This window comes from Diadema setosum, chromosome 6 (genome assembly GCF_964275005.1).
Source record: "Diadema setosum chromosome 6, eeDiaSeto1, whole genome shotgun sequence".
Classification (NCBI taxonomy): Eukaryota; Metazoa; Echinodermata; class Echinoidea; order Diadematoida; family Diadematidae; genus Diadema; species Diadema setosum.
The window spans coordinates 10,969,018-10,995,699 of NC_092690.1; the positions used below are offsets into that span (position 1 = coordinate 10,969,018).

Genomic DNA, 26,682 nt, shown 5'->3' on the forward strand with positions numbered 1-26,682 from the left:
GTAGCACACACTTGTTTTGTATAAAACTTGTATGAAGAGGTACGGCTTGTACATAGCGATCAAGGTTGAGCTACAAGTGTAGCTAGTATTGACCGATTCTGTGACGCACTATGTGTATTTTTGGCATGGGCAGCGCCATTACTGCGGTGTATCATCCGACCCCCCCTCCTCTCTCCCCACCCCTCTCACGCGCGCAGAATGAAAAAGTGATGCATGGTTGTTTTAGCCAATGGGCATCTCGTACTGAGTGCGCGAATGCTTGCTTAGTGCGCGAACCTTTGTTACAAGTGCGCGATAAACATGTTGCCCTGGGGGTGGGGGAGAGCAGGGGGGGGTCGGCTGAGACACCGCAATTTGAGCTCATGGCTGCGCCCAGTGCCTTAAAATGTCTGCTGCCCTCAACGAACCCCAATCGGTCAATACAATGATCCCAACTTACGCCAATTCCTTTGCCATCTTGGCTCTCCTCGCTTCATCCCTCTTGGCTTTCTCGGCCTTGATGCCGTCCAGCTCCGACTGCATCTCGGCCACCTTGGTCTGGCGGAACTTTTGGGCCTCGGCAGCCGCCTTCTCCGCTAGCTCGGTGTACTGCTGGACAAGGGCCTGGTGAGGAGAGATCGACATGAAAGAATCAAAGTTATTTTCTCTTTTCTTAAATTAGAAAAAGAAAGAGAAAAGTAAAAATCACACAATATTTGTATGCCTGAAGATTTAACATCTACACACATACTGAATACCATGAACAAAAAGTGACTCACAAGTGAATGCTTACTCATACTTTGAATTCAAACAATCAGGGCATCCTACTACAAAATGTGTATTTGCTAAAGAATGAAAATTGCATGTGCTGCTAGAACATGAACCCCTTCTGAATTAATTCAACCAAATCAAATTGAACTTCACATACATGACATAGTCTCTGCTTCAGGAGCAAAATGTGGTGCCTAACAGGACCAGACTCTGAGCAGCCAGACCACCAGCTAGAGACCCCAATCCAAAAAGAAGCATCCTACTAAGTTCACTCTGAGTACCAGAGAGAACTCCCATAAATCATTTTTTCTTGTCCTCGTCAGTCCTTTTTTTCATTTTCTGATTATTTCGCCTGACATCAGGATATCAAAATTTTATACATGGAGTCCTTGACGGATCTTGAGATGCCCTCACCTTCTAGAGTAATTCACAAATTTTACAAGCTATGCTTTTCTTGTGAATTCCTCTTTTCCATGTAGAGTTATAAATTAAGATTCTATTGCTCTCACTTGTCTATTTATCCAAACCAGAGTTGATATCATTATAATAATTGTATTCATGTTTTGTTGAAACTTACGTGATTCAAAGTTCCTTTAAATATTATGTACTCATGTAAACGTTATGTATATTACTTTGTATTACTGTATACGCCATATATTTCGCGAGTCTAAATTTTCACGAAACGGGAATTCTCAACATTTCGCGAGTGGTTAAATTCACGTTCGTGAAATCCTTGTACTGAAAAGAGAAATTGTACACGCGTACGTCACATTCACATCGGGATCAGTGTCAATATTTTTGTGTGTCTTTAATTTCGCGAATAGCACCTGACTCGAGAAATTCGCGAAAAATAAAAACCTCGCGAAATATTCGGCGTATACAGTACTTTATATGGAAATAAAATGATTTTAAATTGAATTGAATAGAAATGAATTGAATTGAATTGAATTGAATTGAACTGAATTGAATTGAATTGAACTGAACTGAATTGAATTGAAATGAATTGAATTGAATTGAACTGAACTGAACTGAACTGAATTGAATTGAATTGAATTGAATTGAATTGAATTGAATTGAATTGAACTGAACTGAACTGAATTGAATTGAATTGAACTGAACTGAACTGAACTGAATTGAATTGAATTGAATTGAATTGAATTGAATTGAATTCATCTCACCTCCTCCGGAGATAGGTCCCTCATGGCTTCCGCCAGCTCCTGTAGTTGTTTCTCCCTCAGGGCGAGACGAGCCTGGGCCTGCCTCACCTCCAGAGCTGGAAGACAGTCCTTCATGGCCTGCTCGATCTTCTGACTGGCTCCCCGGTCAAACTCAGCTAGTTGTTTCTGTCCAGCAAGAGAAGGGTGTCCGGCAAGAGAAGAGTGCGCACAGGTCAGTATGATGGAATGCTGTACGTGTATATCCTCATTTTCTACCTCATTTATAACTTACAAAGTGTAACTATCTATTGAAATTCAGTATGAAGCAGTAGTTTCCATCTTATGCATCGTAAAATTCTATTCTATCAACCTCTTTTCTCACACACACACAACACACACAAATTCTTCAATCTTACTTACAGACTACTGAAAGTGAAACAGAGATTTAATTGATTATACTCACACTATTTGGAATACTGATTGAGTTAAAGAATTACCTCCATCAAATATACTTTAACTCTCATCAATTTCAGATTTAGTGCCAGATCATTCAAACATAATTACCTGAGAATGTTATCAGAACCTTGTAATCATGTTAACTGCATTTGATTTGTAACTTTAACTTTAATCTGATGACATGAATGATAAATCTTTATCATTCTCATCTACAGCTTTTGACAATATCAGCAAATTTGTTGTTACCAAAACTGACAAAGTCAGCACCCAACTCACCACCACCTCATCGTACCCTAGTCCTTATCACCATCACTACCAAACCTCATTGTCATTACCAAAAACATCATAACAAACCTCCACCAACACCATCCATTCCTTTCAGTTCATCATCTGCACAATCAGTTCTCACCATCACTATCATTCATCCCCTGCTTTCTCAACAGAGTCAAGCCCTCCTCTACCAAGCCCCTCCCAAATGAAGTCATGCCCCTCCTATATCGAGTTGAGCTCTTCCCACATGAAGTCAACCTCCTCCTCCATCAAGCCCCTCCTAAATGTAGTCGTGCCCCTCCTACATATATCGAGTTGAGCTCTTCCCACATGAAGTCAAGCTCCTCCATCAAGCCCTTCCCAACAAATGAAGCCACGCCCCTCCTATATCAAGGTGAGCCCCTCCCAGATCAAGTCAAGTCCCTCCCACATCATGTCAAGCCTCACCCACACCCCATCAGGCTCCTCCCATTTCAATATAAAGTCAAACCCCACCCACCTTGTGCTGACGCTGGAGCGCCTCCTTCTTGTCCTCCAGCTCGGAGGGTGACATGGAGCTGGAGTTGGCCACCAGTTCCAGGAACTCCTTCTGCTGGTCCTCAACCAGGGCATCTCGGTCCTTCTGGAGCTGTTCTGTGGCCTTGGCCTTGATCCTGGCCACCTCCGCATCCTTCTCCTGCTCCATTTGCTCCTCCTATGAGGCAAAATGATATCAGCAGGTTTTAACAACCTCATCATGTCTCATTTTTGGCCTTGAATTCCATACCAGGTAGCAACTAACACACATTTTATTTTATTATTTTTTAAGTGTGTTACAGCTTGCTCAAATGCAGGGAGACGGGGTACATATATCTGTAAACTTACTATTTTCATTTGACACTGTGCATGGCCATGCACATGTGTGAGGTGTAAACAAGGGTTACACATAGCTATGCAAACTTCGATTTTAGACCGCTTAATGACTGATGTGGCCACTCTTATATCAAAGGTGCAGCACAGGTTTATCTTATTGTGTATCATCTCCACTAACAAAATATAACAAGAAATCAACTATTCTGGTAGTTGTTTCCTTGGAAATTTGGGACTTTTAAGATCATAGCTATCATCTCCTGAGACAACTCATATTCAAGAAACCTACATAGTGTACTGTAGAAAGAAATATCATTTATCTACTGGTTTAATGTTACCCGAGAAATGTTCACCATCATCAATGCAAAACAAACCACTGTGATGCAACAAAAACACTATATGCAGATACCCTGAGTTATCACTGTCTCAAGAAACATTTTCAACCATGCACACTGCACCTCCCCTGTATTAGATTACTGACAGAGTGACAATTTCATGCTAATACAACAGACATGTAGAAATTCCAGAACTGTAACTTGACAAATTAAATTTGTGCACTTATATGCTGTTGAACTGAATACATTTCTACAAGACACAATTTTCCTCCTTTTTTTTTCATGACATGATTGCTGCAATTTTAGTACATGGTAGAATCACAAATCACAAACCAATGAATGAGAAAATGGAGGTGACACCGAAATGACAATGGCAAAACATGAAACTCTTGTAAAGCCCAAACACAATCCTTGTATGTGCATTCATGCAAACTGATGCTACATAACTATACCAGGGACGTCACAGGCTGGAATAGTCATGGTGCCATGGCAAACTCAACAAATTAAATTTAGTCACACATAAAGTACATACACGCGTATAAAAAGATGATCAAAATCACATTTGGGCCTAAATTGTTGTCTTCTTAATATTCTTACCCCTACGTATGCCGTTTTGACGACAATATTGACTTTTGATGGGGGGAAAAATAGTCATCATTCTGCACATGCATTTGTACTTTAAAAAAATGACAATACTAGTAAATAATTTTGGGATGTCCTCATCTTAACACATACATGTACTGCTCATGATGGCGCATGATATTACAGGTTCACAAGGAGTGCTTCACATAAAATTAAAACGTCACATCTTCACTTGGTACCCTCCTGAGATTGGTTAGCATGAAATGGTTGCTGACATAAAATGGTTTCACATTGACATTAAAACATCGAGACCTGGAATGATGCTCGTCTAACTCACTCGTAACTGGTCACCAACAGCGTCAGAGGAGGAAAACATATAACCAGTCATCATCAGAGAATGAAAATATGGCATCACATCTCTCGTCCACGTTTGATACACATTGTAGTTGTGTCAGATATTCTGAGTACATACAGTATTCATTTGGTATCTTCTTTCACCAACCACACAATTTCTTTCTCATAACATTGAATAAACATTGGTGTGCCTTTCACTCTGAGTGAATATCAGGAATTGTACTTATTGCTTCTTTGAATGTGGCAATACAAAATTATAGTACTCTCCATACAGAAAAAGGTACCTGATGAATATCATTCACTTTCAGGGAAAACTTATAAGACCCGATGGGTGATGAATTGGATTTTCTTAATGTCTGTCTTAAATAATTAGAACCAACATTTCAACGTGTATTCTCTGTTTCACATGCATGCAGTTAGCATGCTTTTATGGAGTCATATGATGATTGGGTGTATGTCATGTGATATCTCATTAGTAAGCATGTGATATCTCCTTGGTAAGCATGTGATATCTCCTTGATGTGCATGTGATATTTCTTTGGTGTGCATGTGATATATCTTTGGTGTGCATGTGATGTTTCCTTGGTATGCATGTGATATCTCTGTGGTGTACATGTGATATTTCCTTGGTGTGCATGTGATGAGCATGTGACAGCCATGTCCTCACCTGGTGGACCTGCTCCTTGATGTGCCTCTGCCGAAGAACTCGGAAGATGACGTTCTCTGCCTTGGTGGTCTTGTCAGCATTCAGGGAGTTGATGAGAGCTTCACGCTCAACATTCTTGTGCTGTAGGCAAAATTGATTATAAAACAATAATTGTCATAATAAAAAGAAAATTGGTGGAAATCTCATTGAAATCCTTCATGGTTGCAAATTTGAAGGAGATCTTTGATCATGCAGCAAAACAGCGCAAGAAACTTTACCATACTGTCAACCAAAATATGAGGTTGTGTCCACAGGAATTACAGAAGGTTGACATGCTGTACCCTTCTCATTTCAAAATTGGCACCATGTTCTTCCACAAAATTTTTGCACAAAATACATGTATATTATGTTAACCGGAAATCAGATGCAGTACATGTGCATGTACGTACACATATTACCTGATAGTAGTACAGTGGTAAGAGTTGGTGCTGTACCTGTTTGTCGGCGAGTTCGTCCCTTTCGGCTCGCTGCTTGAGGAGCTCCTGTTTCATCTCGGCGTTCTGCGTCTGCTTGAGGCTCTCCTCCTTCTGCCGCTTCCTCTCAGCGATGCGGGCGGCGATGGCCCCCCGCTGCCTTTCTTTCTCCTCATCCATGGAGCGGGAGAGATTCTCCATCTACACAGGAGACGATGACAACAAAAAACAGTGCTTAATATCTTTACCAGGCATAAGAGAGTAATGAATATCAGTTTGTTCACATCCATTTACGTAGTTTTCAGATTTTTTTTTTTTTTTTTGTGCAAAGCTGTGACACAGTCACACCTTGTTTCCCATAATGTACATTTAACCCGTTGAGGATGGACTTATTTTCCTACAACACGCATTTCGCATAGACACCTGCCCGAGTATACTTGGGACTCATCCTCAACAGGTTAATAGCTCACATTACATAACACTGAAGACCTGTTTGTTCTTCTACGTATGATCCCATTCATTGCTGCCCAAATCTCAGCATCACATGCTTCTGTGCCCTCGTCCATAAATCCAATGGTGAAGCCACTAATGCTACGAATGACCACACTCAAGCTTTGTGTCAATTGAACTCAGAGAGACCTCAGAATATGTCCTTCCCATCCGTGTCCTAGCATCCTTCAGTGTTATGTAAGACTTCATCTCCTACTCTTGATTATTATCCTCACCTTACACTCCAAAGGCATCCCCTATCTGCTTGAGAATACGCAACTGCTAGTTCCTTTCATTGGCTCCTAGGCACCCCAACTCATGAACCCCCTTTTTCCATGAAGATGAAGTACTAGACACTCTACCTAACAACCTTTCCCACTCTCCCATCCATATATTTGTAGGGTGTTGTTTGTGTTCATTTTATCCTTAACTGAGATACGTAATTGTGAAGTGAGATGTGTTTGTATTGTCATGATTATTTTGGTACAATAATGTCAACGGAAACAAAATTTCTATGTGTGGCATAGACCAATAAAGAGGAATGAATGAATGGATGGATTGATGGATGGATGGATGGATGAATGAATGAATGGATAGATGAATGAATGAATGGATAGATGGACAAATAGATGGATGAATGAATGGTTGGATGAATGGACGGATGAATGGACGGATGAATGAATGAATGGATAATTGGATGGATGGATGGATGGATGGATGGATGGATGGATGGATGGATGAATGAATGAATGAATGAATGAATGAATGAATGAATGAATGAATGAATGAATGAATAAACGGATTAAACTCATAAGGGTCCTACATGTCCTGTAACAACAATCCCTTCCCTTTTTATGGAATCCAAGGTAGAACTCCTCCAGTTCTCTGACTAGCATCCCCCCTTCCACTACCACCGCCCCCTCCCATGGACCACACCCGCACCCCGCCGGGTCACCAACCTCCTTCTGGTGCTTCTCCAACATCTCCTTGGACTGCTCCTGGGAGAGCTGCTTCCCCTTCAGGAGGAGATCCTTCTGGAAGGCCTGCTCCTTCCTCTCCACCATCTCCGCCTTCTGCGCCTCCAGCTGCCTCGCGAGGGCTTCCTCCATCTTGCCCTGCTCGGCGTCCAGCTCTCGCAGTGAGGAGCGGAGCTCCGCTTTCTGGCTGATCTCCAGGGCCTCCTGACGGTGCTCTTGGTTCTCCTGCAGGAAGAAAAGAACGAGAGACTTTGGTTTATCATTCTCATTGGTAGCTTCTTTCGAAAGAACATAGCTACAGTTTACTCAAACCTGTCTTCAACTTGTACAGTAAGTACACCTATTGAACAACTGACGGTTACAGGGCTGTGAAGACTTAATGGTAGGATTAAAAAAAAAGAATTCCAAATCATAAAATGTAATGTGTCCTTTGTGTACAGGAGCACTGCTGATATCCAAAGAAGCAGGAGCGTGATCATCTACAGTCTATATACCAATATGCTGTAGAAGTAGTAAAATTTCATCACTATCCTTTGATAAATTTATTTTTTTATTCTATCTTTATTTACAAAGAGAGTGGCAATTGATGCATTACAAATGATTTCTTCACATAAAGCCATATTTCATTGAAACTGCAAAATTCCATAATGAAAATGTATATTTCACTATCAAGACACTAAAACAGAACACCCAGAGTATGTATCTTATATCAATTCAAGGCAAATTCCTCTACTAATTACATGTATTAATTCAATTTGTCTTTTTGCCGTTACTCACAAGTAGTTTCTTCCTCTGGAAGTTGGCGTCGTCATCGTTGGCTCGGCTGTGGACCTCAGCGATGGCGTCACCTCCTTCCTCGGTGCCTCTCAGAACCTGTCACGACAAGGAAGACACCGGAGGTCAACCAGGGATCAACTCAATAATGGTATCAGGGAAACCAACAACAGGTGGGAACTATGCATGATATTCCAGAGATAGCAGAAAGGTATATCCTGCACTTACTTCTCCGTACAAAGTGGAACCTCTCGTACCTACTTCTCTGTCAGAGGGGTACCATTTGCACCTTTTCCTCCATCACAGGTGTACCACCGGTACCTATCTCTATGTCAGAGGGGTACCAACTGTACCTACCTCTATGTCAGAGGGGTACCACCTTGTACTTACACCTCTATCAGAGGGGTACCATCTGAACCTACTTTTCTGTAAGAGGGGCACCACTGTACCTACTTTTCTGTCAGAGGAACATTACTTGTACAGTTAGAGGGATACCACCTGTACCTACTTGTCTGTTAGAGGGGTACCACCTGTACCTACTTGTCTGTCAGAGGGGTACCACCTGTAACTACCTAGTAATTAATATTCAGTGTATTTCTTTGAGCACATAATACAAAACTCTTTTTAAGTACATGGTACATACTTATTCTTTTTGCAATGTTTATTAAGTACATACATGTAGAACATTCTTTTGAAGTATGCAACACATACAATATTCTTTTGCAGTGCATATTAAATGTAACACTCTTTGCAGTATATTTATGATAAAATAATATAATACTCTCTTGTAGTATACAGTGTATCAAAGAAAAAGAGAACTCCTTTGTAAACTACTCGGCTTTTTCTTTTTGAGCTACAGTGTACCTGTTGCTTGCTGAGATGTTCCAGTTCCCTAGCAACGGCTTCCTCCTTAAGGACCTCCTCCCGGAGCCGTTTCCGTGCGGCCAGTTTGGCCATGTGGTGCTCCCGCTGGCTCTGCTGCTCGTCCTCCAGCCGTTGCTGGGTGGAGCTCTTGATCTCCCGGTACTCCTCGAGCAGCTTGTCCTTCTCATCCTGGGTCAACTCCTCATCGGCCAAAATTTGCTGAAAATAAAGTGGAAAACAATAATTCAATGATAGGAAAGGTAACACTTTTGATTAATGCATTTGTAACGAATATCATTTCTCCACACTTGACCTGTTGATGATGGACTGATTTTGCGACAACACGCATTTTCCACAGACACCCGCCTGAGTATTCTCGAGACTCATCTTCAATGGGTTAAAAATCTTAACAATTTTGTGACTTGCTCTATTTGCCTAAATGTGTCAATTCCTTATCAAACACGGTGATATCAGCAATGCAGCAGTGGACGCCAGATCATCATTTTAGCATGTTTTGGTTCATGACAATGTGATGTCACAGTTGTATATATTGAAGTCTCTATTATTAGTACAATGAATGTACATTATGGAAGACTACAGCGATGCATCCACAAGAAAGGACCAGAGCTGCCAACTTTTGTAAAAGACTTTCAATACTTTGATGGCAGAAAATCAGTAATTTGCACCTTTTTTGAGTGAAAATCAGTAATCCTTAACAGTGTAATAGAATATATCACAGACAATAATTTTTAAAATCAGTAATTTGCTTGTAACCTTCAGTATTCTTCTCAAATTTCAGTAGAAATTACTGAAAATCAGTACTAGTTGGCAGCTCTGAAGGACCCTATCAATGTTTAGTCCACATTGCCATTATTCTGAGAAAAGTAACAATTTAAAAAAGTGAATTTCTTGCATACTTGTACATGTACACTGTAAACACTACAAAGAGATGGCAGATCATAAAATGAATGGCTTCAATCAGTATTTCTGTATTCTGTTGAAATCTATTATTTTTGTTTTCCATGTTTTAAACAATTTTACATGTACAGTACAGTCTACATTCCATTTGACTTCAAAGATGAAAACAATACAAAACGATTTTCGAGATGAAAAGCAACAATTACAATTATTGTATGTAAGAAAGTATATCACATAACATGTTATGCAAACTAAGAACCCACTGAATGGCTTTTGAACAAATGTGGAATGACTGCAATCATGTACATTGAGATAAATGCATAAAAACCCATCAGGACCATATTGTAACTTTCTTCTCTGCAATGGTTAAATAATATCAATTGTACAGTAGATAACAGTAGTGTGTATTGGGTTTGAGATGGTCAAAGGAGTGTGAGGGAAAGAAAAGAGAATGGACTGTGGTGGTAAAATCCTGGACCAAGACCACTTCTTACCTGGATGGCATCTTCAACCTGCTTGATTTCCTCCTCCTTAGTGACGTCGGACATGACCTCCAGGGCCGCACTCAGGCCTCGGATACCATCCGCTTCATCTTGGGCAGCATCAGCTGGGATTAACAATAATCATAACGATGATGATGATGATGATGATGATGATTGCAATAGAGATAATAATGATGATGATAATAATAACAATAATAATAATAATATTAATAATAATAATAATAATAATAATAATAATAATAATAATAATAATAATTATTATTATTATTATTATTATTATTATTATTATTATTATTATTATTATTATTATTATTATTATTATAAAAATAATAATGATAATAATACTAACAACAATAATAATTGTAATAATAATAATCATAATAATAACAATAACAATAATACTAACAATAAAAATTACAACAATCATGACAAAAATAGTTCTCACTAATAATAATATCACTAATAGAGATTATGTATCATAAGAATGAAAATACATGTAAACAACCATTTTCATATAGTGTATATACATGTACATGTATATCACCCCAAAAGAAATAGATTAAAGACGACGATGAGACGGAGAAATCTAGCCATGAAAAGAACAGAAGGAAATCTTAGACCTCAGATCAGCTGAGTCAAATACATACAGCATGATCATCAACACTTCTTTAAAGGGGATGGCTAGTAACTGGTCAGTGGGAATCAATGGGAATGCTGAGGGACGATTGTTCCAATCCTTGTGGGATTCATTTCAGAGTACATTATATATCTATTGTTGGGTGAAAATTATTTGCTTCAGAATGGTCTCATATTCAGGTAATGTGCAGTTTAATGTTTTCAGGTGAGCGTGCCTGGTCAGTGACGGGGCATCAATCTGCACATTACGTGAATATGAGACCGTTCTGAAGCAAATAATTTTAACACAGCAGTAGATATATAATGCACTCTTAAATGAATCCCACAAAGATTGGAACAATCATCCCTCAGCATTCCCACTGATTCCCACTGATCGGTTACTAGCCATCCCCTTAAGATCATGACCTTCAGTGAGATCCTCTTCTCTTCATCACCAACTAGCTCTTTTTATCAGCAGAAGTATTGACTTTATCGTAATCACACTATGTCATCTACAGAGGATATAATCTTTCGCATTCAGTCAGTTTCACTTTAGCATCACCGACATCACTTTAGCATCACCGACATCACTGCAGGCATCATGTAGTCCCCACGATTTTTCTAGTTCATATCCTATCCTATCATATCATTTCCAATCATACAAATATCACGTTCATCAACAAGACATCACATCAAAGTGATTCAGCACATCCCTGTATCACGATCTGCTCCCCCCCCCCCCCCCATTCCCTTTAGTCCTTTTTACCACCTTTGTTCAGTTGAGGATGGGCTGATTTTGCTATAAAATGGATTTTACATAGAAGACACTTGCCCAAGTACACGTGTGAATAATCCATGACAGGTTAATAAACAAACTACTGTCAGTGGTCACCAAATTTCACTCTATCATCACCACACTCAGCATCCCCGGCATCAGGTTGCCACGGTTACCTGCAAGATACTCCAAGGCAATGGTGCTATCTGGGTCAACGCCCGCAGGCAGAATGTCCTTGGCCGACTTGTTGGCTCGCCTCTTGTTCATCCTCGACCTCATCTTGTCCTTCATGTTGGAGTTGGTCCTAGCATTTGCTGTTGATTTCTGATTAATGAAATTGGGAAATGATATGCATTTACAGGATGATGATAACAAAATCCGCATACACGTAGATACACATTACATATGAAAGAATGAAAGATACATGTACATATATGGATCTCTTCCAAAATTCCCTACTTATGGGATTACAGTGAATCACAAGTACTTTGAACAATGTACATGTAGCTTTAATACCACTATGTACAGAAGTACACTACTGTATAGGCTTGGTAGCAATTAATATATTTTCATAATCTCTTGGTATGATCTCTAAATATAATTGCAAATGTATTTGGTAAGGGGTACATGTACAGTTTGTGTATATTCTAAATTGATGTACATGGATTAACACCAGCTTCACAAAACAGATTTTGTGCTAATGAACATCCGGCTTCAATACAATGTACAAGTACATGGTACTATTTTTATGATTGCTTGTTTCATTCATAGATAAGTATCTTCATGTACAGTGTATCTTAGTCATTAGATAGGTTTCAAACATGATATGAATAATTCTTACACTAACTAAAAACATATTCTTTTAAATTCATCTGCAATAAAGAGCTTTCCTAACATTTAAGGAATTGTGTTTCGTTTCCATTTGGATCACACGTGCAGCAATGAATAAAATGCACAAACATGGGCCATTCAAGTTCACTCAAAGACAAACTTACGGTTGCCATGTCATCGACGATGGCAGCCATCTTGGGTCGGTTGGTGAGGTTGAATTGTCTCATCCTCTCCTCCATGTCTTCGTCAAATCCTCCTTTCCTCTTGGCCTCCATCTAGAAAATCACGAAAAAGGGGCACCTTGCATCAATCTTGTCTTTATTTTACTCAAAAAACATCAAAATTACTAGAAAAGTGAATATTTTCGCGCCAGTGATAATTTCACGCTCGGCTGGGCAAGATGAGTTTTTGCGTGCTTCCAATTCCGTGGAATCAAGACATCAACTACTGGAACATATGGCAAGCAAAATATATGCATGCTTTTATTTTTGTGCTAGTTTCTGGCTGCGCAAAATGCACAAAAATTTCAACACTGCAAAAACTTTCACTTTCACAATAACGTGCTAGGCACCAAACAATACATCTGGTTGGACTTGCTACATTGGCATGCATATGGAGAAACAATTTTAAAAGACTAAGAACTTTCAAACCTCTAGAAAACCTCCTAGAAAGCTTCTTAGATACAGTCAATTCCACAAATGGCACATACGCCAAATAATTGGCTCAGTCAATGAAAATGAGAACTCCCAATTTACATTTCTAGCCCTGAGTGTACAAGCAGAAGTCGCTCCTTGCCCACAATTGATGTGTTTTCCTTTAATAGTCCAATTGAGGTTGACTTATGCAATGTTACTTGCATTTTAAGAAAGGCCTTTTATATCATCATCATCACTGTCACTTCCACTACCATCAACATACACATCTTTACGTCTGGTTGCCATAGTAACACCCACCTCCAAGTCGTCCTCCATGTAAGACTGCTGGAGCTCGGCGATCAGCTTGTTCTGCTGCAGCATGAGGAGGTGGCGGAGCTTGGCCTGCTCGTCCTCGTCTTCGCACGTCATCTCGGGGACGATGTCCTCGGTCAGGCCTTCCTTCTTGGCTTCCGAAAGGTGTTTGCTGCAAAAGGCGAGATGGCACAGAGTGTAATCCAGCACAGAAACAGGGTACTACATAACTCTATTTTACCACTTGCCAGGTCGGGCAAGCAGATTTTCAAATTTGCTACAAAACACTTGCCCGAACATCTTGCCCCCCAAAAAAGTCAGAAATATAATGAAATAATACAGAAAATCATGTGTAAGTCAAGGGCTTAATAAAACACAATCATTTGAATAAACAGTTGATTTGCACGCTTGAAACAAACTGTCTTTAATATCAAGTGTTGCCGGTGCACTGCATTGGGGTTTCTTCACGTAAGTGTTGGAAAGTTGCTGATATGGAATACAAAGTGTATTGCATCACTAAACAGCCATTAACTTTGGGCTTCTGTATGGTTGACTTTGTGGGTTTGTTGGGGGGAATAAGTGGGAAAAAAAAAAGTGGCTTCAAAACTTTTTGCTTGCCCAATTCAAGTAGGCATTTGTTCTCAAAAGTTCAAAAACAGTTGCCCAAATTTGATTTTTACTTGCCCAGGGCAATCGGGCAAGTGCTTAATATGTAGCACCCTGTAGAAACACTGCAAGTCGCCTCATGCATGTATACAAATCCTTTCATAGGAAGGAATGGTGGTCAAATAACTGAACGGATAAACTCAATATGTTTGTGCAACTTGATAAAGTGTGTCCATCTTTTTAATACCTGTACCCCCATTTCCATTTTAGCAAACAAGTGATGCTACTGCACCATTAAATCTTTCAGTTTGTGCTGGCATGGCACTACACAGATGATGGTCAAGTTTATTAACTGACTCTTATCTAGAGCTTCCAAAGGCTGCAGGCAAGTAGAGTTATGATGCAGCTTTGTCGTTCACCACCAGCACTGTTCAAATGTCAGGTCAGTCATCAAATTACAATAATCAAAATAATCACTCAAGAAACCTAATGTGACTTGATAAAAATGGGGGTTGCAGGATGCATTCTTTGAGGGTCTCCATATTGGTGGAAGGTTTGGTGGTAGATGGCTTTTTATGGCACACCATGTATTCTTTCTTTGATGTGAGTGCAGTCCTACAAGGGACATCCTCAAACACATTTTTTGTGAGCATGTTCTTTCTATCCTCAGGAGAATATGGATGGTTAGCATGTTCTTACCGTCCTGAAGATGGGAAGAGCATGCTTACTGAAACATCCAGATTAAGGTTCTTTTCAGGACTACAAGTACATTCACGAAAGAATGCATGATGTACAGTGGAACCATCTACATGTAACACCAAGGGATCCGGGACTTACTTGTGAAGTTCCTTCTTCTTTCTTGCTCTCTTCTCACTCAGTTTCTTGCGCAGCGAGTCCAGCTGCTTCTGCTTCTCAGCCTCGATGTTTGCCGAAGCCTTGGATGACTGCCGAGTCAAGGTGAAGACAAATACAGTGGATTATATTAGTGGAAACACCTAATAAGACTGATTCCTTTCTTCTATGAAATTCTGAGATAGTATTTAGCGATATAGCTGTGACTCCCAAAAAAATCTCTCAGTGAAATTTGATTATATACCAACAGATGCTATCCTAGAGTGGTTTCACAAAGCATATCAGTGACAGATCTGAGTCTGTGCAAGCATTATACATGTACAAGACTTGATGTACATGTATATGTGCAAAACATGTACATCAAGTACATATGTAACAAAGACCAACTAGGGAACTTTTTTTTGCCACATGTTTTCATGATAGACACCAATGCACTACTTCATTCCACAGCCAATGAAAGTTACAACATTTTACTTTTGTTTCGTTTTTGCAGTTACCCTAGCAACAGGGTGGAATGAAACCAATCAGTCACAAGCATTTCAGCTGCTGCCACCGTGACTAACAACTGCTAATTGTTACTGAAGAACGGAGCAACACTCTCCAGCTTCAATCAAGAATGAAAACATAACAATCTGAAACTCCTCCCAACTTCTACTGTTTCACCCCAAACATATCCTTCCCACTGAAGCACTTGACATTTGAGTGTCACTGGAGCCTGTACCTGCAGCACGAAAGCCTCGATGAGTTTTTCTTTGTCTTGTTCCGTCTTGGCCTCCTTCAGTTTGGCTCTCAACTCTTCCTTCATCTCCTTGATGGTCTTCTCCTTCTTCTCCTCATGAGACTAGGTGGGAAAAGAAAATGCAACATGAATTTTATGAACAGATAGGCTATAATTCATCTTTTCTGAGCATTTACATTGTACTTTGTATCTTTGTACATGATTATTCATACATGTATATAAACTTTATCAACATTACCTACAGTCTCAGTCCCATCAGCACCATTATCAACATCATTGTCATCATCATCACCACCATCATCATTATCATCATTAACTCCAGCATCACTTTTCTCATCATTATCATCATTACTGTCATCACCACCATCATCATCACTAGCATCATGACCATCATCACAATAATCATCAGCTTCACTATCATCATCATTATTATCATCACCATCATCATCATCATCATCATTACTACAATAATCATCACCATTTTCACAATTATCAGCATCTTCAATATCATCAGCATTATCATCATTACCACCACGGGCACTACCACAGAAACCATTATCATCAACATCATTAAAATGATCATTTACACTTTATATACCTTTGTCATCATCATCATCATCATCATCATCACCATCATCTCGCACCAGCACCACCATCACCATCATCTCGCACCAGCACCACCATCACCATCATCATCATCCTCATCTCCACCTTCCTCTGGACTACACCTGTTAGTGCCATGTACAATGTAGTCCTCCAGATACCAACCTTGATGACTTCGCTGACAGCTTTGATCTCATCTGCTCTCAGCTCCTCCTCAAGCTGGACACACTCCAGGGTCTGTCTCTCCACCAGGGTCTTGGCCATCTCCGTCTTCTTGTCGTCCGTCAGGGAGGTGAGCGTGTCCTGGACAACCAGCTTGCTCCTGATGTCGTGGGAGCTCACCGCTTCATGGGAGGAATAGCGTGGCAGAGAAATATTGGTAAGATCTTCATGAATACCACTTGGAGTGTTTAAATGCAAAAATGTGATACATTCATTTTGTAAACTTCAGATATTTGAGATTGATGTTGCTGAAAAACAAAGATTATAATCAAAATAAGAGTCATATAACTTCTAAACTCTTTGTTGTCTTGTATATATCATTAAAAACATTAAATACTCCTCTATTTGATGATGACCTTACTTTTAAAAAGATATGAAAATGGTATTTATTGGCTTTTACATTCAAACTCTTCACTTCTTGTCTTTTAATACTGGTATTGAGTCTGTTCAAACTAACTGCCATTTTGAGACTGATCTCATCAAGTTTGAAACTTTATTCACATTGCTATTAACAGGAGGCTAGCAGCAATTCAGGTCATTAAAAGCAGCTCGACAAGCTACAATGATTACATACATTGTATACCAAATCTTACATAGAGACTCCACATTATTCAATAATGCATATCTTTGCATCTGTGCAAACACTTAGTGCTGTTATACACTTTCACAATGATCCATTAACGTTCAGGAATCTCTGGCAGAAAGAGGGGTGCTGCCTACCAGCCGTCTGTGGTCTGGAGTCCGGTGCTGCAGCCTGCAACAGGTTGACGGTGGTCTTCCCTCCAGGCTGCCCTGGTGGTATGTAAGTCTGGTGTTGGTTGACGTTCACTGCCAGATTTTGGCCATGTGCGATATTGCGGTTGATAATGCTGCTGGCCGCTCCAACCTGAGGGAAATGGAGATTATTCTTTTATATTTCTCTGTTGATCAATATGAGATTACTCTCATTTACCAAAGAGAGTATTTTCTCTCACACTAAATCTTTCTCCCTATCTCATTCTCCATATTTTCTTTTTCTTGAATTCAACAGCACATTTTCTTCCATATCCACTTTATATTCCATCATGATTCCATTTGTCCACTGCTCAGTCTTTCACATCATCTCATCCTTAAAATCATCCTCTCCTTCACACCACCCTTCTCTTAACACCACCCTGTCCTTCACAACATGTTCTCCTTACACCCATATTCTCCTTCACACTACAGACTGTATCATTGCCTTCACACCACCCTCTCATTCACACTACAATCTCCTTCACACTGTCCTCTCCTTCATACTACAATATCCTTCACACCATCCTCTCCTTCTCTTAACACCAGCCTGTCCTTCACACCACCCTCCCCTTCACACCACCATTCTCTTAACACCACCCTGTCCTTCACACCACCCTTCTCTTAACACCACCCTGTCCTTCACACCATCCTCCTTCACAACATGCTCACCCTTACACCATCCTTTCATTCACAATACCATCTCCTTAACACCATACTCTCATTCACATCATCTTCTCTTTCACAGCAGTATATCCTTCACACTACAATCTCCTTGGCATTACCATCTCATTCATACCACCCTCTCATTCACACCATCCCCTTATTCACACCACCCTCTCCTTCACACCATCCTCCCTTCTCCCTTCTCACCGTGACAGATGTTGGCCCTCCCTGCAGTCCCTGGATGAGGTCAGCCGAGAGGGTGAAGGTGGAGCCCCTTTCCAGCATGGCAATCAGCTGCTTCAGGAGAGGGATGATCTCTCGGCTGGACTGCTCCGTTGCCGTGGTGTCGCCATAGACGCCAGTGATGGTGGCATCATATGTGCCCGCAATTATGATCGCATTCGTGAGCAAAGCCTGTTGGGAAAATTTGAAAAGTCAGCAAATACATTGTATTATCCAAAAAAGATCATGATTGATAAAAAAATATATACTGTATGTATTTCAGGGATTCTGTCATCTTATCATAAGGCCTTTACCAAACAGACCTAGCATTAAATCAATATCCCATTTTTCTGTTATGAGTCTCCTTCAGTTGCTTCTATATCATCACTTCAGGCTATCGTTCCAGGAACCATCTCAGATGGCGTATGTGTTTGGTTTTTTTTTGCTAAAAAAATTATCTTGTTTGCATAACTCAAAGCATATTCTTTTTTGTTCCTTTTATTCTAACACTGCCTTTATCCCATCTGTCTGAAGTTTCACCATTACTTGACTAAACTGTCCTCAAAACTTTGGGTAGGTCAATTTCTCTTTCATTCCTTGTGTCCAATGAAGGACGGCGCCTCACCTTGGCTTCCAGGGCAAGGAGTTCGGTCCGTTCCCTGCCGTACTCCAGCCCCGCCCGGTCCTCGTCAATGTTCTCCGTCCTGCTGAGGAGCTGGTCCTTGAGATCTGCCTGCAGCCTGGCCTTGGCCTGGCGGTAGCGATGGAGGGCACCGGCCTCGGCGTCTGGATTCAAGGCATCCTGGAAAATGACACAAAAAGGGAGTTGTGATTTCACTTCTCCATCATTCTGTCTGGGACCTACGTATTACATAAAGGATTACAATTAATCTTGTGCTGGATTTATTGAGCGTGACTCAGTGAATCAAGTGTTTCATTAATATTGATTGTAAGTCTGTTTCATAAAGATACTTACACTTGATTTAAAGCATTAGCAGGCTTAACAGCAGATCAAGCATAACTTTTGTAAATGGCATTGATCATACGATCAATCTTATGAGCATTCTTTATGAAATGTGCCCTAGGTCACACAAATTTGTACATGTACATTGTAACTAAAAATGGTGTACATGTAAACTCAAGTGGTTATAATAATACAATATTTTCGAGATGCATACAAATCTCCATAGAGATAGTTCATAGCACACCTCCAATTTTGTCTCGGTGGATGTTATGAAGCATTGATTAGAACATGGGGATATCTATCATGGTGAACTGCTGCCTATGCTATATTTCATTTCTGTTTTTGTTTTCATTCTTCATGAGCTATCATTAGCTCTAAATGCACTTTATTTAAAAACAAAAAGAAGAAAATTTACTTGTAATTCTTCCATCCTCTCCTTGTACTTAGCCTCCTCAGCCTGCAGCCGGTTGTAGAACTTCCTCACAGAATCAGTGTACTTGGTGTGAGCCAAGTTATGTTTGTCTGCTGACACGCTCTCGGGGTCATCACCTAGGAGAATTATGAAACCAAGAAACACAATGATGAGTGTTGGCTTGCCATAATTTGCACATGCTTACAGTAGTACGCATGCTGAATCATATTTCCCATAGTTTGTAAGCTTATAGTCACCATTACTATTGTGAACTGACCATAACTCTTTTTCATATTGGGATAATTCTACATGTACGTTCAGGTGAATGTTTCCCCGAAGTTCTACATTGTACTTAAGTTTATAATTTGGTATTTGTATGTTTTTTTCCCCCTTCATTCCTTGATGGTGGCAGGCGTTGCTGTACACAGTATATACATTTCTAAATCATTAGAATGTTAGGCTATACAACAATACACTAGGATAGAATAAAGACAAAACACAAAACAAAATAAAAAACAAACAGAAGTGTATTGCCCAGATAATCTGCAACAAAACTCCAACTCAAAGCACCTCTTAAATGGAAAATTCTCCTGCCTTCACCCCCCCCCCCCCACAAAGAGGAAAATCTAATTGCATGAACATGCTCACAATATTATGTGCATGCAACGCACAGAAGTGCGGTGCCCCTAACTGCCAGAGTCCAGGAACCACTTCGGGGCCCTGGAAGCTCAAGGGTTATAGCTGCGCTCTAATGTCATCCTAGCCTTATATTTGAACATACATGTATAAATACATATATATGGCAAAAATAATGTTGGGTGGGATAAAGTTAAATTTTAAGTGGGAGAAAACACATCTCACGCGGAAGATGCACAACTAGTGTGAAAGAAATTCAAACACAAATGAGAGAGTGGGAGATTTTGAGAAAACATTCTCAAAGTGGGAGAGATTTGAGTCTCTGTATTGTCTAGTCTTGAAATAGGATATCTGCACCACAGAATCTACATGCTATTAACTATCAAAGTTCTCTAACAGACTTGAAGGGCCCCCTCTACCTTGGGTGAGGACAGCCATGATGGAGCTGGGCAAGAGGTTGCTGAGCTCCTCCGTGGTCTCGATGCGCCTCTCCACCTCTCGACGCTGGTGGTCGGCGATGGCCTTGACTTGCTCCGTGATCGTCTCGAGGGATGACTCAACCTGAAGAAGCAACCATACATTCAATCAGTACTCACGTCAATAAGAAGTATATAAACATAACATATACAATGTAGTAGAAAGATATGGAAATAACATATGTTAGAAAGATATGAAATAAAACATACATAACATATATGAAATATATATAAACACATAGTCATAAATATGAAATATATAAAATGAGGTATATAACGTATCACAAATATGAATATATAAAAGGAGATATATATATATAACATATCACAAAATATAACAACAGATTTGGGCAGAGTCACTAAATCTATCAATATCCCATCAAATATCTTCACTTCACAGAGCTTTGCACTTTATTGTGATGTTGACAGGTGTTATTCAAGACCGGCAGTTACAAGATATTGTAGATTGTGCATTGTGCATATGCACATCACATGACTGTTGATGGACTTAATGAAATCCGGAAACAGTTAAAATTGAGGATAAAGAAATTTAACTGGAGTATCGTGTTGCCAACATGTCAGTCATCAATCTATGATTTGAAGAAAAGAAAAAGATTTTTCCATTGTCACACGTTACAAAAACATACAATTGTAGCATGTATATCAATGAACAATGGTTAATGATTTTGCTATTGTTGTTGTTGTTTTTTTGTACCACACTATATCATATAGATGTCTTAATGTAAAGGAGATACGTGTACATGTAAGGTTAATTTTCATACATTATTTACATCACATAATTGAAGTCCTGAATATAAGAACGACCCAAGTCTAATTTTTGGCCAAATTCAGTTTGACATGGGAGATTGTAGCGTATGCATGGACTCATCTTGTGTATAAATGATAAATCCTAATTATCCCTGGAAGTGCCTGAAATGAATGAGTTAAAGGGAACATAAACCCAAAGAGTAATGTGGATTGAGTAAAAGCATTAACATTAGTAGAACACAACAGTGAAGTTTGAGGAAAATTGGACGATCGATGCAAAAGTTATGAATTTTTAAAGTTTTGGTGTTGGAACCGCTGGATGATGAGACTACTAGAGGTTATGACGTATGAGTGGACAACAATATAAAGAAAATATAAAAGGAATTCCACAAAAATGTACTTTTCTAGCGAAATGAAAGAGTACTTGACAAACCGCTTTCAGAAAGTAGGGGGAATAATTACTGCCCCTAACATATGTCAGTATCAAGTCGATGGAATGTGTAATTTTCACGAAAAATGAATTTTTATTAAATTCCCTTTATATTTTCTTTATATTGTAGTCCACTCATACGTCATAACCTCTAGCAGTCTCCTTACCCAGCAGTTCCAACACCAAAACTTTAAAAATTCATAACTTTTGCATCGATTGCCCGATTTTTCTCAAACTTTCACTGATGTGTTTTACTAATGTTACTGCTTGCACTCAACCCACGTTGCTCTTTGGGTTTACGTTCCCTTTAAATCTTACATGAATGTAAAAATGAAGGACTTGGGTCATTCTTACATTCATATTATAGCACCCTCTCTCATCCTTCTCTCATCTCTATAGCAGAATATCATGTATATGATTCAAAGAATGACCCAAGTCCATATGATTCAAAGAACGACCCAAGTCCATCACACAAAATGGCCTCTCAACAATTAATGTAGATGTCAACTGTCATAATAATATACGTTCTAATTTGTATATACAATGTTGCCTTCCCATCACAGTTAAATAGAATATTATTGGACAAATGAAAAAGATATGAAGTTTTTTAAAGTTTACTCGAAACGGTCTTCCATGGACTTGGGTCGTTCTTATATTCAGATACTCAATTATCTACACCTCCTAGACATCTTTACCTTGCTGGGTGAGAGGTTGTCTATTTCCAGGATGAGTTGATGTGTCAGGTGAGACTCCATATTAATCACCTCCTCCTCCCGTTGCCGCTGGCGACGCCAGAAGCCACGCCTAGCAACAAGCTCATCCTCCAGCATGGACACCTGAGAGACAGAGACAGAAAGAGACTCTTCAATATAAACTGCAGTCAAGTACAATAGTTTGTACAATCACCCCGTCTGGCTTTCATAATTACCATCTCCATTTCAAACAAAATCTCCAAAAGTAAACTTTCAAAATGAAAGAATGTTCAGGATAGCCTCAAAGTGACTTTAAGTATATGTACACTGTGTGTTGGATATTTTTATTTCTCATATCTCAGTGCTTGTTACATGCATGAGTGCAAAAAGTAATCTGCAGCGCGAAATCTAGGCTTGCATAACATGTACATGCATGACAGCTGTGATAAACAGGATGTACATATACAAGCATTTCAGGAATATAATTATACAAAATCAATTTGGTTACACCGATAATTGGAATATTTCTGGTGGGGGGGGGGGGGGAGGTCCTTATTGTGTTCAGTTTTTGATGCTGGAGGACACTGCAAAGGTCTAAGTTCAAGAGATGATGCACTCACCGCTCCAAGAGGCGGCTTGGTCTTCTTGGCCCCGCCCGACAGGGTGACCGGTATCACTGTGCCCGTGTCCGAACTGATTCGGACTCCGGTCACTGGACTGAGGTCACCGGTCACGGGGTCCACAGCCAAGTGACCGATCATGATCGGAACCAGACCTGAAAGTTGCATAAGATTAGAGGTACTGTTAACCATTGGGAGCAGTGATAAAAAAAAATGCTTGAGTTATCACATTTGATGCATACGCATATGTGTAGGTCAGTTGGACCATAAAACATCCTACCATATAAAAACTTCGCAATACAGCCTAAAATATAAGGAGATGTATCACAATTTTTCTCACTAAACCGTAACTGTAGACGGTTTATTCCAGAATCAAGTTCATTATTACTATTATTGACATTTTGTGTATTCAAAAATACTTTACTTTGAAAATACTGTTTAAGATTTTTGCATTGGCTGTTTCTATCCCTAACTCACATTTTAGAACTATTTTAAAGCACTAAAGATGGGTTTTTAATTCATCTGCAAACTGTAAATAATGCCTTTAACAGAGAGAACCAAATACTGTCAGTATTTGTAACTGCTACATTAACATCTTGACCAGAAAATTTGTTTTGACTATTTCATCAAAACTGTCCTCATATCAGTCAATAATAAGTAAGTTTCACATTGATCTCTCAAAGAATCTCTTAAGTTTGGCTTATCTCCGTATCATTCAATTTATACTCTAAAAGTGGTTATTTTTGTGTGAGTAATTTTTCCCACTCAGCTGGGTGAGATGAATTTCGCATGTTTCTGATTCCTTCTGTGGAACATTATTGACATTAAAAAAAATATTCATGTGTTACTATTTTTTGTGCTCATTTCTGGTTGTGCGAAATGCACACAAAATTTCCAGTTTAACAGTTAAAGCCTTTGACTCAGTAGAAGTTAAGTAAGGTAAAACACGAGATACTCTTCTGGAAAACAATTTGATCAATACTGTCGCAACATGTCACATGCACATGACATACAAATTGTGTGAATTTAAAACAAGAAAATGTAACAACATCAGTTTGTTCTTTCACAAACTCACTAGATGTTTTCACAAACATCTCAATCTGAATCATTTAAACGTTTGATACCTGTCTGATATCCAGTGTAAAATGAATAATGGCGTACTTGGCTTTCCATAGCCTTCTTGAGCAATGCTAACTGGAAAGACTTTTTGTTCTACACAATGAGCACTAACTCCATAAACATCATACCTACAAGAAGCAGCATACACCATATATTAAAACAGCACATAATACATGTACAAACATGTATGTAGCACATGGAAAGGGATTAAGAAGAGTCGCATTCAGGCAATTAAAAGGGGTATCTTAAAGCATTATGTAGTTTGAGTTGGCAAATTAACAATGCACACATCAACTCTATCAATCGCAATGAAAATATTACTTCTATGGGTAAAGAACTTCTTAAGTCAACACATGGGCACTCAGAATTTCAATTCCAGGAGATACAAAAGCGAAACATGTATTGGTATACTGTATCATCATGCAGGTATAGAAAAAGGTTAGGGGGGTCTGAGATTTGGTCGATACAACAAAATCCAAATGTTACCTCCTGTGTCAGGGACAGCTGTGTACATTGGCCAAATAAAATACAAGTAAATACATATATGATGCTGGTTAACTGCTACCACTCTAAGATTCTTACTGTGCTTCATGCATGATTATCAAGATCATGCGATGATTACTGCAGGGGATATCAAAAATATATTCTTATCATGATAGCCCATTTAATGCCATACACTGGAATAAATACAGTCATAAGCATATCAAGATATTTATAAAGATATGTTTGCTGATGTGACAAAATAAACGCCTTCAACAACAAAACATTAACAATGGGCAATTTACTAGGTATGGAGTATCTACAGAGAAACTATGCGTCCATCCACTGCTGGGAATTGTAAAATACTGTATACGCCATACTCTTAACAAGTTCAATTTTGGGCTTTGGGACCTCGCAACAACTTCATAAATGGTTAAATACATGATCAAGGAATACAGTTAGAATGGAGAAATTTACACTTGCACGTCACATTCATGCCAGATTCAGTTCACAGTTTAGCATGTTGTTAAATTTGCAATTACATCCATGTAGCACCAGATTTGCGAAATTCATGAAAATAAAAACTTTGTGAAGTATATGCCCTATGTACTACCCATTACAACATTCGCCCAGTTCTAATGCAAATCTGCTCTAAATTTTAAACTTACAGGAAGTATAATTTGCCTACATCAAGTTTGAAATTTAAATCAAAATTTGATGTATGTATGAATACACTCAAAAAGAGAAGGAACTGGCCCAGGGCTACTGTAATGAGGTCACTCACCATCTCCATTATGGTCCTCCATGGTTCCTCCAAGTGGCATCAGTCTTCCCGTCTCCGGGTTCTTCTCCACTCCCAAAATTGGCACCTTCTTGCCCGACCCGGCGGGGTCGGTCATCAACGTGCCGACCAAGATGGGCAGAATCTGGCCGGTCTCGGCAAACTCATACATTCCTGATACCGAAAGAGTCAAATATATCATGCATAGTTTACCTTGACATCTCACTCATCCCTACTGCAATATGTTCAGCAAATCACAGAACAATCTTCATTAATTCTTGTGATGAAATCATAACAGAGTTTGTGAAAGACTGACAACTGTCAATACTCTCAGCTTTCTTTTCCTTCAAATAAATTCTATAAGCAAAAGCACAAATATACACTTTAAACCCTACGATATATACAACTGTATCTTATTCTAAATCCACCCAACATACACTGTACCACTTAGGCGATCATACTGTAATTACAATTCACCCATACTTGTACATGTTCAGAGTGCAAATATCATTCTGGTGTACATCCATTCTTAACATTTGTTGCTGATATGTTCATCAATGTCTCTACATCAAACTCATCACCATCATCATCATCACCACCATCACCATCACAAGTAATATCACCATGGTAACCATACCTGGAGCTCCTCCACTGACGGCCAGGATGTTGGCTCTCTCTAGTCTCCTCTCTACGTCCAGTGCATCTCGTATCATGTGAGTCCTTGACCGCTGCCGGATGTTGGTCATCTCCTTGACCGCTGTCTCAAGGAGATTCTGCTCGTGGCGACAGTTGGCTCCGTCAGGACCTGGAGGAGGAATCAAAGTTTCCATTCCAGTCAGAAATTCAGATTAACCTCAAAAGGGGAAATTATCAGACAAAAATGGATGCACCTGAACATAACATACACTGTATTATACATGCCTAACTAATTACTGTAAAAGTGGAAATAATTGTTCAGGCTGGATCGAGCAAGATGAATCAAAACATAATATACTAGTATTACGTGTGATGAGCACAAAAATTAAAAAAAAAAAAATTCATGCTTTACTTGTGCGCCT

The 26,682-nt window shown here is 39.4% G+C and overlaps 1 protein-coding gene across 1 annotated transcript in view; it reads right to left on the bottom strand.

Annotated features, from left to right (window-relative positions):
- LOC140229524 (uncharacterized) overlaps nt 1-26,682 on the bottom strand; it is a 153,999-nt gene that overhangs the window by 9,100 nt on the left and 118,217 nt on the right. Inside the window, 23 exon segments of the mRNA XM_072309772.1 lie at nt 440-603; nt 1,929-2,093; nt 3,133-3,327; nt 5,421-5,540; nt 5,894-6,073; nt 7,321-7,563; nt 8,116-8,211; nt 8,977-9,195; nt 10,389-10,501; nt 11,964-12,111; nt 12,783-12,893; nt 13,572-13,737; nt 15,009-15,115; nt 16,591-16,709; nt 17,308-17,473; nt 18,232-18,438; nt 18,872-19,048; nt 19,626-19,759; nt 20,678-20,819; nt 22,628-22,768; nt 23,245-23,399; nt 25,628-25,798; nt 26,262-26,417. Of these exon segments, the coding sequence (XP_072165873.1) occupies nt 440-603; nt 1,929-2,093; nt 3,133-3,327; nt 5,421-5,540; nt 5,894-6,073; nt 7,321-7,563; nt 8,116-8,211; nt 8,977-9,195; nt 10,389-10,501; nt 11,964-12,111; nt 12,783-12,893; nt 13,572-13,737; nt 15,009-15,115; nt 16,591-16,709; nt 17,308-17,473; nt 18,232-18,438; nt 18,872-19,048; nt 19,626-19,759; nt 20,678-20,819; nt 22,628-22,768; nt 23,245-23,399; nt 25,628-25,798; nt 26,262-26,417 (3,595 nt within the window).